Source organism: Meleagris gallopavo, chromosome 2, assembly GCF_905368555.1.
Source record: "Meleagris gallopavo chromosome 2, MGAL_WU_HG_1.1, whole genome shotgun sequence".
NCBI classification, from domain to species: domain Eukaryota; kingdom Metazoa; phylum Chordata; class Aves; order Galliformes; family Phasianidae; genus Meleagris; species Meleagris gallopavo.
This window is the reverse complement of record NC_139405.1, coordinates 37,114,215-37,126,931: the sequence shown is the minus strand read 5'-3', so window position 1 is coordinate 37,126,931 and position 12,717 is coordinate 37,114,215. Positions and strand designations below refer to the sequence as shown.

Here is a 12,717-nt window from a genome sequence, read left to right as displayed (position 1 = left end):
TGCCTTGAAAAGAGCATTTCCGTGTGAGCCGGCTAATCAATGTCCCAGCCAAGAACCTGGCAGGCAAGGCCATGAACTCGGGGACAAACTGGAGGCCGGACACCCCTCACGTGTCCACCCTTCATCTTCACCGCCAGCCTCGGGTCACAGCACCCACTTCCCACACAGGCACAGCCTGAATCCTTCAATCTTTCGGCACAAACTCGAGCACGTGGGAACTACACCCAACCTTGAATGACAGCGGCCACGTGGGGGTCTTGCACTTTCCAAGCACGGAAACTAAAAGGCACGTCCATTAGGATCGGTCCCAACCATCGGGCTCACGTTACTGTAGCCAACACTTCCAACCCCGCCCTCATGAGCCGACGCCTCCGCGCGCACCACAGCGCTGGCGTGCGGAGGCGCGGCGGGGTCTGCCTGCAGCCTCCGGCTCTCCCTTCGCGCTGGTGCTGCGAGCAGCTGCGGTAGCTCGAGAACCTCGGCGTGCTCGGAGCACAACGAGATGCCGGCCGGCCGCACGGAGCGCGCCTGCGGACGGCGCTCATCCCGGACGGGAACCGCACGCGTCGCTCTCCGGACCGCGGACCGCCGCCCGCCCGCGCCGGACGGGACTAGTGCGAGAGGCAGCGAGCGCTCAGTATCCCGCAGCCAACAGCTCATCCCCCACCCCGTCCGCACTCACGTAGAGGGAGCGGACGGCGGCGCCGTAGAAGCGCAGCGTCGTGCCCAGCTCCAGCGCAGCCGAGCGCGCGTCGTCGCCGGGCTCCAGCGCCGCATCTCCGCGGTCGGCGCCGTGCGGCAGCAGCAGTTCCGCGGGCAGCGCCAACGGCAGCGCCAAAGCCAGCAGCGCGCAGGGCGGACAGCGCGGTCGGACGCCCATCCTGACGGCTCCCGACACGGCGGCGCGGCCCCGCCGCTATAAGTGCGGGCAGGGGGCGGGCCAAGGGCGGTTCTGAGAGGGGGGAGCAGCCCCGGGACCCCACGAGGCCCAGAGAGGCAGGGTCTGGAGGAGGTCGGTGAGTGCTGCGGCGGTCTGATGACGTTCCAGCGCTTCGGTCCCGTCCCCTAGCTGGTGGGGTTGCTTTGAAACAGCTGACATACTGAAACGGAGCAAGTTAATAACTCGATGTGAAGCAAAACTTGGAATCCCTGCACCACTTTCTGGAATCACCTTGACACTATCTGCTCATTAGCAGAAGGAAATAAAAAAAAACACACAGAAAAGTGTTTTGTAAATTAACCTCATCCATGCAAGAGCTTAATCCAATTGTAAAATAAAACTCACAAAGCAGTCATAGAATCATTAACATGGTGAGAAGAGACCAGTAAGATCACCAAGTCCAATCACCAACCCATCCCCACTAATGGGGCCACTAACCACATCCCCGAGGGCCACATCTATACGTTTCCTGAACACATCCAGAGATGGTGACTCCATCACCTCCCTGGGCAGCCCCTTCCAATCCCTCACCACACTTTCTGAGAAGAAATGTTTCCTAAGATCTAACCCAAATCTCCCCCTGGTGCAGCTCAAGTCCATTACCTCTTATCCTATTGCTTATTGCTTGGGAGAAGATGCTGACCACTACCTCGCTACAACCTCCTTTCATGGAATTGTAGGGAGTGATGAAGTCTCCTTTCAGCATCCTTCAGAATGTAATAAAGTCTCCATTCTGTAAATGAAAATTCACTGATGACAGGAGTTGTACAGAAAAGAAGTATGGGGCATAGAAATAAACTCCACGCCTTCCTGTTTCACAGCCTAGTCCTGCTCCCAAGAAACACCCAGAATCAACAGAAAATGGATGAATTTCATACATTTTTCCAAAACTCTCAAGCAAAGACATCTCTAGAAAACAGCAAACCAGCAGCATTTAAGGAATATATCTTGTCAAAAATGTATGCTGTGTCATTCCCACAGAATGTTTCATCATCATCATTACCAACAGTGTGTGGTCTATTTCATGAAGGATCTGCTGAGAGACATTGCCCAACACTCTGGGATGATGAGAAGCCTCCTTTCTCTCCTCACCACTCAGTTCACACTGTACTTTCACCTGCAGCCTCCATCTGTGTATTCACAGCTTGTCCATTTGTAACTGGTGGATTTGGTGGATTACCTGGCTAAGGGCCAGGAGTTTAGGGCAAGCCGTGCTTATGGAATGCAGCTCCATAGCAAGAGAAAGCCTAAATCAAAGCCTATAACACTTCCAGCACCTTCTATATACATGCTCAAAACATAAAAACATAAAAACATAATTTCCATTGTGCCCCACTCTTCCTCGATACAAAAGTTAACTTGAGCCAGAGGAACATAACAGCATAGAAAGGAAAATCTGAGGGTGGAGTCTTCCTGCCAGATGCATATGGTTCCTTAATGTAATGTCCAGAATTTGGAGGGTAAGGACCACTGGAAAAACAGAAACTTCTTGTAGCAAATCTGAAATGGATTTGAAGGCTGTGGAGTTAACTATCTGGGCATTTAAAACAGAGTGAGAGCTATGATAAGGCAAATCCCTTGTTTGTGAGTCAGTATACTGTGATTGTTTGGTCTATTTTTAGGTTAAGAGGAATGCAGTGTTTCTGTTGAGTAAGTTTACTGCGTATGCATCTCCCACAGTGATGAGTAATGAGAACTGTCAGCTCTCAAGACTAAAAAGTATTTTGTTTAAGTTGTCCTTTTTAGATCTTCAATAAGAGCCTGAAAAAAAAAGGTAGAGAAGCAAGTTCACATCTCATCATTAATCGGGAAATATTAATTGCCAATGCCAACTAGAATGGAGAATGCAAAATAATTCAGTGAGATTTAGATGGGCAGAAATAATTCAGAGGCAAACTGGACACCAGAATATCCATCATGCAAAATCTTACAAAACATAGCCCTTAAATGCCAATAATATCGCAATTTCAGTGGCTCACGAATTAGACCTAGCAGCAGCTTACAAAACAATGTGGCTCTCAGAGCAGCCAGTGAGATCCTGCACAGTACGTGAGCAGCTTTTATCGAGTTACTCAGACAGAAGTGACCTCTTCTAAAAGGATATGACAACACCACTTTTTCCAGAGATTGCTTGGGAGATCAGAGATCTTGCAGAAGGTGCACTACTGGATACAATTTGGAGTGGAACATTTAAAAAGATTAGAGGATCTGAGGGGCTGACATAACATACATAGCATCATTAAATAATAGAACTGTGTACTTGGCTGAACAACAACAGGGAAAAGATTTGATCTCTCTCTCAAAGATATGAAGCATCTTTCATTCAAGTATCTGAAGGGTGCTGCAAATAGGGAGGAACTGCATCAGTGAGTTATGGGGAGTACAGATAAGCAAAATAACTAAAAGAAAGCATGAAACCAAATAGCAGAAGACATTTCCTTACCATAAGATCTATTTTCAGGAGAATCAGAGATCAAGCATAGTGGAAGCAGAATGATGGGAAGCTTTGAATAGACCATAGCCAGACTGATTCATTGCAAAAACTAAAAATAAGAATATACTGTCATGAATAATTCTATGTTTGATCCTGGAATGAGGCAGCCCAACAGATTTTTAAATTGAGTTTCGACGTTGATGTGGCACTACAATAGCTCACAGGTACACACACACATATTTGAAAGTTTCCATTGCCTACATGTAAGGAGATATGGAAAAGAAGATTGCAGATATGGTTTTATGTGACCACTCCAACCTCTCAGGATCTGTGAGCAGAAAAGGGGTGCCAGAGGATCCTCTGTGCTAGCTTGACTGGAAGAAGGAATGCAGTGACCAGAATCTTCATGGTGATCATCAGCTGCATCAGCTGTTCAAAGATGAGGAAGGATTGTAGTGCAGGGATCATCAAAAGACAGTAACCATTAAGAATTAAACTGGAAGGAACTGACCATTTGTGATAATGCCAGGAAAGAATAGGACTGAGGTCTGCTGAGACCTTTTTAAGAGAGAAGGTCATGAGAATCAGGTCACAAACAAAGGCAAGGCTTGCAGGAAGATGGCAAAGTGAGCATCATGAATTTAAAATGACTGTCTTAGCATTACACAGTTGTTGTTCACTGGAGTGGGAGATCATGAGACTCCCTCTGCAAGTCTAAATGAGCCTATATCATTGTGGGGGTGACAAGATTTAGGAGCAATTTCTAAAAAAAAAAAAAAAAAGAAATATATATTTTTCCAGCAAAACAGAAAGAGACTAATTCTGAAGCTCTGGTAGAAGCTTGAGAAGAGATGCACACAATGAGCAATATTAAATGCAACTCTCTACATCAGTGCAGAGTACAAAAGATCATAAAATGCCTTCATTTTCTCTCACTGGGAGATCTTACAGGGCAACAAATCTTCCTTGGGAATGCACATCCTGCTCTGGAGAGCAGCAGGGCAGCAGTGGGGATGTGTGACAGTTGGCCAGTGACCTGATCAGTACAGAAGAGAGACTGCTGGGATGTAGCAATGCATAGCAGTCACAGATGAGTAGCCATGCACAGTGAGGGAAGAAGCCTGGGAGAAATATTGGTTCTCAAGCCCCTTCCTAAGCCATCTGCTTGGTGGGAACACATTTCCAGGGTTAACCTGTTATGCAGTGAGGTTACACTCACACAGATGTATGAATACTTTTCTTCATCTCAGCCTATAATGATGAAAAAAGGAGATGGAAAATGAAATAGAAAAAAATATATTAATATAACAAATTGGCTAGATAAAAATAGCCTCTGTTCTCCTATCTGTCATGTAGCCACATGGAAAACATGACCGTTTTTATTGCTTCCTTTTTGATATTTTATCAAAATATCCTTCTGGTATCCTAAAGCCTGTTGACAGAAGAATGGAGCTTCTACTCCAGGAAAAACACAGCAATTTTTGTAGTAACAGAGTCAGAATAGGGAAGAAAAGTACCTAGTTAGCCTTCTATTTAAGTTTTGAGCACAGCACTAATTATTTCAAGTCTTACTATTCTGTCATTATCTAGAAGTTCAGCTTTGTGCAAGAAGACTCCAAACAGACCCTAAGAAATGACCTCAAGTTTATTAAAACACACAGGAGTCACAAAGACAAAATGTATGACCAGTTTTTTATACATGCAACTAAATAATTACAATATGAACATTGTTTTTAAACAATGGGAATGGGATATGGAAAAATAATTTGAATGGACAGGAAAGCAGATACGGGAAAGGTATCCTTTATCTCCTGACTACTCTGAAACTAAAGGAATAATAACCTGGTCTTGTACAGATCTTACCATGCGTGCTTCAGAGCAGAAACAGTGAACACAGAAAATTCACCTCCTTGTAATCTAGTGATGACATAGTACTTAATGCATTTCTTGTTAAACCATCACTTCAGATTAAAGTTGCATCCAAATGAATTTAGCATTGCTAAATTTTATATTCTTGTATTTTACTTGGGCAATTACTTTCACTGCAGTGAACATGGATTTCAGTTGGATGTGGGACACAAAAAAAGGAGTGGCATGGAGTCCCAGCAGCAGAGCTTCTAGATGGCAAGCAAGAAGGAAGGAGAGGCCAAGCACTGCTCTGTTGCTGGCAGAGGCTGGAAATTCATTGACAAATGGTTAGTACAGAAGGTCAGCCTTAGCTTCTCTATGAACATTCAGAAGTGCTAGAAAAGTCAGACACTCAGGCACAGTTTCTCACAGCAGCCAAGCTATTTAAGAGTACATGATTTCTCAACTGAGTCTAAATACTCACGACAAGTTAAAAACGAAATATAATTCATTCTTCTCCACCACAACCTGGTGATCCCTTTTAGAAGGAAGAGGGCTTCTTTCTGAAACTTATTTAGTAGTGGAATCCATTGCCTAAGGCAGCAAAACTCAGCAGGGAGGACATATTACCTTGAACAGTTGTGAATAAAACTGAAACCAATTTTCACTAAGAGTAAATGGTGCCTTGGTACAGCAAAAACCAACAGTTTGAATCACTAAAAAAAAAAAAAAAGCACAGCACAGCAAGAGTGGCTGAGGGAAGAAATAGTTAGCACATTTAGCACCTATTCTCATTAAGGGCAAAGTCTCAACATTGGACTGTAATTCACCTTCACATGTAAAGATAGGTGAGAAAGTGAGAAGGTCCAGCACAGATGGAGAAACATTCATCCATGCTTGACTAGACCGTACATTAAGTACCGAACTTATAAGCAACCTCTTCATAAGCAGTATCAAGAATTCACTGTATATTTTTAACCTAAAATTCTAGTTTGTGTGCATGAAGATGCAATGTTTTAAATCAGTTGAATATAATGCCTATAGTCAGCTGCAACATATCATGCATTTCATCTATAATGCTGAAAAAAATATTTTTTTTTCTTTTTATAAACTGTATAAAGCCCGTACATTTTCCTCTGGCCTGAAACAGTCCAGACCCTTGAAAACAGGACTAGTTCCATGAATTACAGCTATTTATTCTTCCTGACCTAAGGACATACACTGCTGTTCACTCCGCTTGGAAACTGCAGACTAATGTAAACAATGGCCCACTCCTTTCTTCCCAAACATAGTTTAGAGTTTTAGCCTAACACGTAGCACTCTAGCTTTGTCACAGAACAATAAAAAAAAAAACCCATGAGGATCTGCACTAAGCAATTCTGCACAGAAACAAGCACACTGCCTGTGAGAAGAGGCAGCACTTGCAAACTGCAAGGTTGATGTGATAACTTATTCATTGAAGAAGCGACAGGACAGGAGCAAGAGTGAGAACTCTTTTTCAGCAAAAGGCTGCTGAGAGTAGTTGTGCTTGCAGCCCATACTCCCAATTAGAAGAAAGAAGGGGTGCAGTTCCTGAGGCCACATGGCAAGGGTTGGTTGTGTCCAAACAGTGTGTACACATTGAGGCCTAGGCTAACCCCTAGGCTTTTCCCGCTGCGTCCATACTAGGTAGCCCTTAGGCTGGGACCTCTGCTGGGTTACAGTAGCTCTAAGACACAACAAAATATTTTTATTTTTCCCCTCAGAACATGGTGTCAAAAATAAAGCAAACCATTATACACCAGTGGTCTAGTTACAGCACAAAACTGTCATGTCTTCCCTGATTCTTAATGCCCCGTGAACTCTCTGAACCAATCATAAAATCCTACTCCTCTACTTTCCCCCCCAGCAGCTTTCAGCTCCGTACCACTATGTCTCTTCCAGCTTCCTTCACAGTCTTTTTCCAGAGCAGGCTTCTATAAACCTTTGGGGAGCCCAGGGCTGACCCACTTCATGGCTCATTGACCAGTTCTCATTCCTTGAGTTTTTTCTCAGAGAAACTCATGTGCCTCTTCCTTTAATTGCAAAATCTTTTATGATTCTCTTAAACTTCCTGCCTGAAAAACATTTGAAAGTTTTCCAGCACTACAAATCTTTCAAACCCCAGTCCTGCCAGTTATGGGCTACTCTTACTTAGGAGTAAGGGCACTAAAATAAAGGGAACGATTTAGGAAAGTATTATTTTAAATAAGACAACTTAAATCTGGTCCTTAATTCTCTGCTTTCTCATTAAATGCATTAATTTCTATAAGTGCATAAGATACATTTAATGCCCTAGTCTCTTTGAACAATGATCTGATCCAGCAGTCCCACACATCTTTAAAGCTATTAAATGCTACATGAAATGGCCGTGTAAAGACCCATATTCAGCATGCATACACAGCTTTAACAGTCTGAAAATACTTGGAAACATTATTAATAAAACCAACAATGTGGGGGAAAAAAAAAAGTATGTTCTATGAGATATGTTTTAATTTATAAAGAAAAATTGGGTTTTGTGGATACTGGTACTTATGTTTTTATTCTCCGAGCAGAGAACCCAAGTTCTGAAAAAAGAGCCACAGCCTTTGAACAAACAAATACATTGTGCTCTTCCTGAGGGATATCTACTGCCCTCTGCTTCTTCCATGTCAGTAAGTACAGTTCAGTCATTGAAGTATGTGGCACTGGACTTTTCCTCATCCAAAAAAGTCAGTGTTTGCTCCAGCTTATTCCCTGCAGCAGAGCTCAATTCAAAGCATATTTTCATACAGCAATCACAGTTTTATAGTGAAAGCACTTCACGATTACTGTGTCAAGTCACAGAACCTCTCCCTTTCACCTGAGGAACAATATTACTCCACAAATAGAAAAATAAAAGCACCAAAGGAACACAGCTGGTCCACCTGGCAAGCCAGAAGACAGACAGGAAACTCAGCAGAGGTTTCCTGACACCAGAAGCAGCTTTCAGAGGCAGAGCAGATCGTGTTTCTTGTCAAGGCAAATGCCAGTTGCAACCAGTAACTCTCTCTGCAGGGATCCAAAGCCCAGCAGCCTCAGGAGAGCTCACCAATTTCACATATTTAGGGGGCTACCGCATGGCAGACTGCGTGAGCAAAAAAAATCACAAGTAAAATATAGAGACAGCTTTTTTTTTTTTTTTAAAGTTGAATATGTAATTGTGTTGCTAGCTGACAGCCTGACCGGAGGGGCATATCGTAAATTACAATTCAGTAAGCATAGAAAGACAGAACATTTGCAGCAGTTCACATTTTGGGAGGAGGAATTAAGAGGCTGGTCTTAGATATCTACAAGCTGTTTCTGATCACTACAAATTGTGCCATAACTTTGAACACAGGAAATATGTTTCAGAGTGAAGTAAAACAAACAGGCTGAGTTCACACAACAGCAGCAGCACATCTCCTCTCCAACAGCACAGTATTTCTCAAACATCCAGCTGTCCAAAGACAACAGAGCACAAATACAGAAGCATTAGAGAGAAGCTTCCGCTTGGAACGATTCTCTCCCAAATAGCACCTTGACATCAAGAACATTTCACATGGCAAACTATGAGCAAACCCAACTTCATGTTCTTGTTTGCTGGTATTCACTTTCACATACCCACCAGCATGCCCTGCACATTTTATCTGAGTGTTCTCAAAAGCCTGGGAACACTCCTGCCTGAACGTTTGCAACCTCAGGCCTAGTATTTATCTCTCTTATGCGTTACACTCACAGAAGAATGTAAAAGTATGTTACTCTTATTATTTCACTGCCACTAACTCTATTTTTTTTTTTTCTTCTATTTTCTAAGGTTTTTGAACATTTCCTACAGTGTAGCATTCTCTCAGTTTCTGACTTCAGCAGAAATCCCATCAAATCACCAAGACCTCTGTCATTTCCAAAGAGTTCATCTTTGCTAAAGGTGCTTTTCTCCTTTGGTAGCAGGCAGCCCCAGATGTCACATGCACTGCCTCAGCGGGGTGGCTGAGCAGTTACTGGGTTACTGTCCCAGCACCAGAGCCAGATGCAATGAGCAGTTGTTGGTGTGGTGGAGCTGGGAAAAGGAAGCCTGTCACTCCTGACATTAAGGACATCTTTTTCCAATTGAGAAGGAATGAATCAGGGTGGGGAAAGAGAGGATTTTGAAGAAGAGTCAAATGAGAATGGACAAAGATGGTGGGAAAGAGGACCTTCACTATTTAAGTCAGAGGATCCAAAACCAAACCCGGACATTGCCAGAATTTGTGCACGCAAATTACTCTATTCACTTTAAAAGGGTGGATCGCACAACAACAGCAAGCAGGAGAAAAAATGTGGGTATCCAAGTCTGCACAAATTCCCAGTACTACTCAAAAAAAATCCTAGTGTTTGCTGGGTCTGCTGGTCTTCAGAACCTGCATGAAATATCTTCCTCCTCTCCCCCCTTCCCCCCCCCCCCCCCCCCCCAAAAAAAAAAAGATAACCCACCCAACCACTAACATATCTCTTCTCTGAGTATCTCACTTATCTTCAGCAAGAAAAGTGAATTATCGAAATGAGCACCTTTGGCTGTGAAGGAAGAAATGCTGTGAGCCAAGTACAAGGACAGGAGTTTGAGGAAAGAAAAGGGCAGGCATCCCTGACTCCTTAGACACAAGAAAGGCACTGGTGCCATCCAAAGTGCAAAAACTGGGTCAAGTTAGAGCCAACAAAAAAGACAGAGCAGCACACAGGAGGCTTAAGGTGCGTATTTAAGAGTTACTTCTTGCTGAGACTGACTTCTGCTTCATGTAGTTTCATGTAACTTTTTTTCTATTTTCAGAATCCACTCAGTGAATGTTAAACAGCTCTCAGCACTGCAGGAACTCAAACTGCATTTCTCTCCAATCAAAGATATAATGAAGCAGACGCTGAGGGCTCCAGATGATTTTCCCATCAGAGGACCCACAACTGTGAAGTCAATCATTAGGGCTCCAAGCAAATGCTCTTCAATATGCATGAGCTACAGTATGGGAAACTTAATACTGCATATCTTGAAACCTCTAAAAAGTGACTTTTCTAAGTTGGCATAGGATTGCTTGAGAACAGCCAAGCAGCTACAACTAGCACAAAGGAAGCAAAAGCTCACCACAAAGGATGCATCCATGCAGCCAAGTTTATGCTACAAGAGGTAACCCCCCACTCCGCAGCTTTGCAGATATACTGCAGCACAGAAACAGCACAGACAAATGCAAACAATTAGCATAACAGACCGAGTCCAGGGGCTGATGTTTCCAAGACTTACACACAGAAAGTCAGACAAACGACCGATTTCTACCAACTTTTTGCTGCCGCAACCGGGACAGAGAAGCAGCAGCAGCACCCTCCGCTGGTGTCTGCCGTAAATGCAGCAAACGAGCCGGTGGGAGCCGCTGCTAGACCTGTTGTTACATTTACAGAAAGAGAGCTTTTCACTCAGCATACCGATCGAGCACTCCCTCTGTGCGTGGTCTGCAGCTGTCTCCAGTCGCTACAGACGTGGGTTTTCTCAAAAGCAAGAGCAGCGATGTGATCGGTCAAGCACAGAACAAGCACATAGAGTTACTAAGTAGTGTCAACTCTGCTCCATACGTGAAAAAGGTACATTCCCCAAAAAGTCAGAAGCTAAATAGCACTTAGAGTAACAGCTTTATCTGGGAGCTTGCAATAACTGATTTAACTTTTCCTTATCATCATCAATTTTCCTTCCTCTGGATTTCAGACCATTTGATATGCATAAAATTCCAATAAAAATAAGACAACCTAAGCAACTGCAGTCCTTATTGTGCCTAAGGAAGACATGCTTAAGAGTTAACTTAAGTGCTCTTTCATTTGATCCAAAAGTAGACAGCAACTCTGTGCTTAGCCACATTCAGCACACACCATCTTGTTTCTTCTTTGAAGATCAGACTAAATTACTGAAAATTATTAAAAACTCATTTTGTATAGCTATAGTAAATCTTTAGTCACGTGGACGTACACAATAAAAAAAGACAGGTGAAGATATGGGGGTGGAAAGAGAGTGAAAAAGCTCCAGAAAGCTTTGAAGCTCTGTGATTTCCCAGGAGAGCTGTGTATTGGTAGAGAACAGCCCAAGTTGCCATATGTGCCCAGATTTGGAGGAAAAAAAAGTAGTAGTAGCTAAAAACATAGCTAACTAAAGTAACTTAAATTTTAAATTGGTCAGATATCTCCCCCCCAATGAGGATATCTTTAATGAATTTCTCTCAATCTGACTATGAGGTGATACACATCTCAGAATATTTCATACACATTTATCAGACTCAAATTCAGCTGCTTGGTTTCATTCATTAAGGTATTTTGAAACTGCGTATATTTTTACATTCATTAATCAAATGACTATATTATATTTACTTGAGATTTACTTTAGTTTTTAAATCTGAGCCATCAGGATGTGAAAAATAAAAGGCAGCAATTCCAGTGTAACATCCTCCATATGGCAGAGTTCAGAGGAAATACAGCTACATACAGAAGCACATCTCTTAAAATGTTTTAACAGCGAAAATGATTGAGGTCCTTTTAGGACACATTGTTCCATAAGAGGATTGGAAATCTGCCATTATATTACTCGATTTTGCTCCAAAATAAACTAAAGCCAGCACAGCTGGAGGTGACAGAAGCATGTCCAGGGTAAATACCTACTCCCTGCCCTCCTTCCCAGCTGTTAAAGCATTCTGGCCCTGCTGCTTTCACAGCATGTAGCACTGGACTGCTTCTACCCTCTCTTCTCTGTAAAGCTCCTCAGCTCTCCTCATCCTCTGCATACTGAAATCCCCCAGATGATGCTCAGGCCAAGAGTCCCAAACATCCTGCAGTCACAAAGCCCTCAGGTGCCCTTATACAAACCCTTGTTTTACCAACCTACACTTCTCTTATATCTTGTACCCTACAAACAACCACATCACTTCCCAACAGGCTGGTTCCTCCCAGAACACTTGTGGTACTCCCCACTCTCATCGCTGAATGAAGCAAGGATCCTGTGGGCAAAATTGCTGAAGGTAACACTGAAAAGCACTTGCAAAGGGGTTCGAAGCAAGCTTGCGCTGACAACCTTAATTCCACCATCTCTTAAGTTTTAAAAAATTAAATTAGTAAAATTATTGTTACTATGTAAGGATGCCTAATTAATATAACAAACTTATATGAATACAGGTTTATGAAAAGAAGCAAAAAAGACAAAGGTTTTGGTATGCTGGAATCTTCAAACAACTTATGAGAATCATACAGACAACTCTCCAGAGCTTAGAGATCTTCACGGGACTTCCTTTCTTCAAGCAGAAGTTTTCTTTAATGTAGTTCCTACAATAACATCTGAAGCTCCTCTTCTTCAAACTCCCTTTTTTTCTTTCTTTCAGTATTCCATTTCTGTTGGTTTTTTTCCACGCTTCTACAGTTCCCTGCTCTGATCCACCCACTGAGCCAAATTTTCCAGCTGGGCCATCTCAAGTCTAATGCA

The 12,717-nt window shown here is 43.0% G+C and overlaps 1 protein-coding gene across 1 annotated transcript in view; it reads right to left on the bottom strand.

The window, feature by feature from the left end:
* Positions 1-938, bottom strand: part of NID1 (nidogen 1) — a 37,080-nt gene extending 36,142 nt beyond the window's left edge. Inside the window, exon 1 of the mRNA XM_085219685.1 lies at positions 683-938. Within this exon, the coding sequence (XP_085075811.1) occupies positions 683-880 (198 nt within the window). The 5' untranslated portion in view covers positions 881-938. The remainder of the gene's footprint in view (positions 1-682) is intronic.
* Between the last annotated feature and the right edge of the window lie 11,779 nt (positions 939-12,717).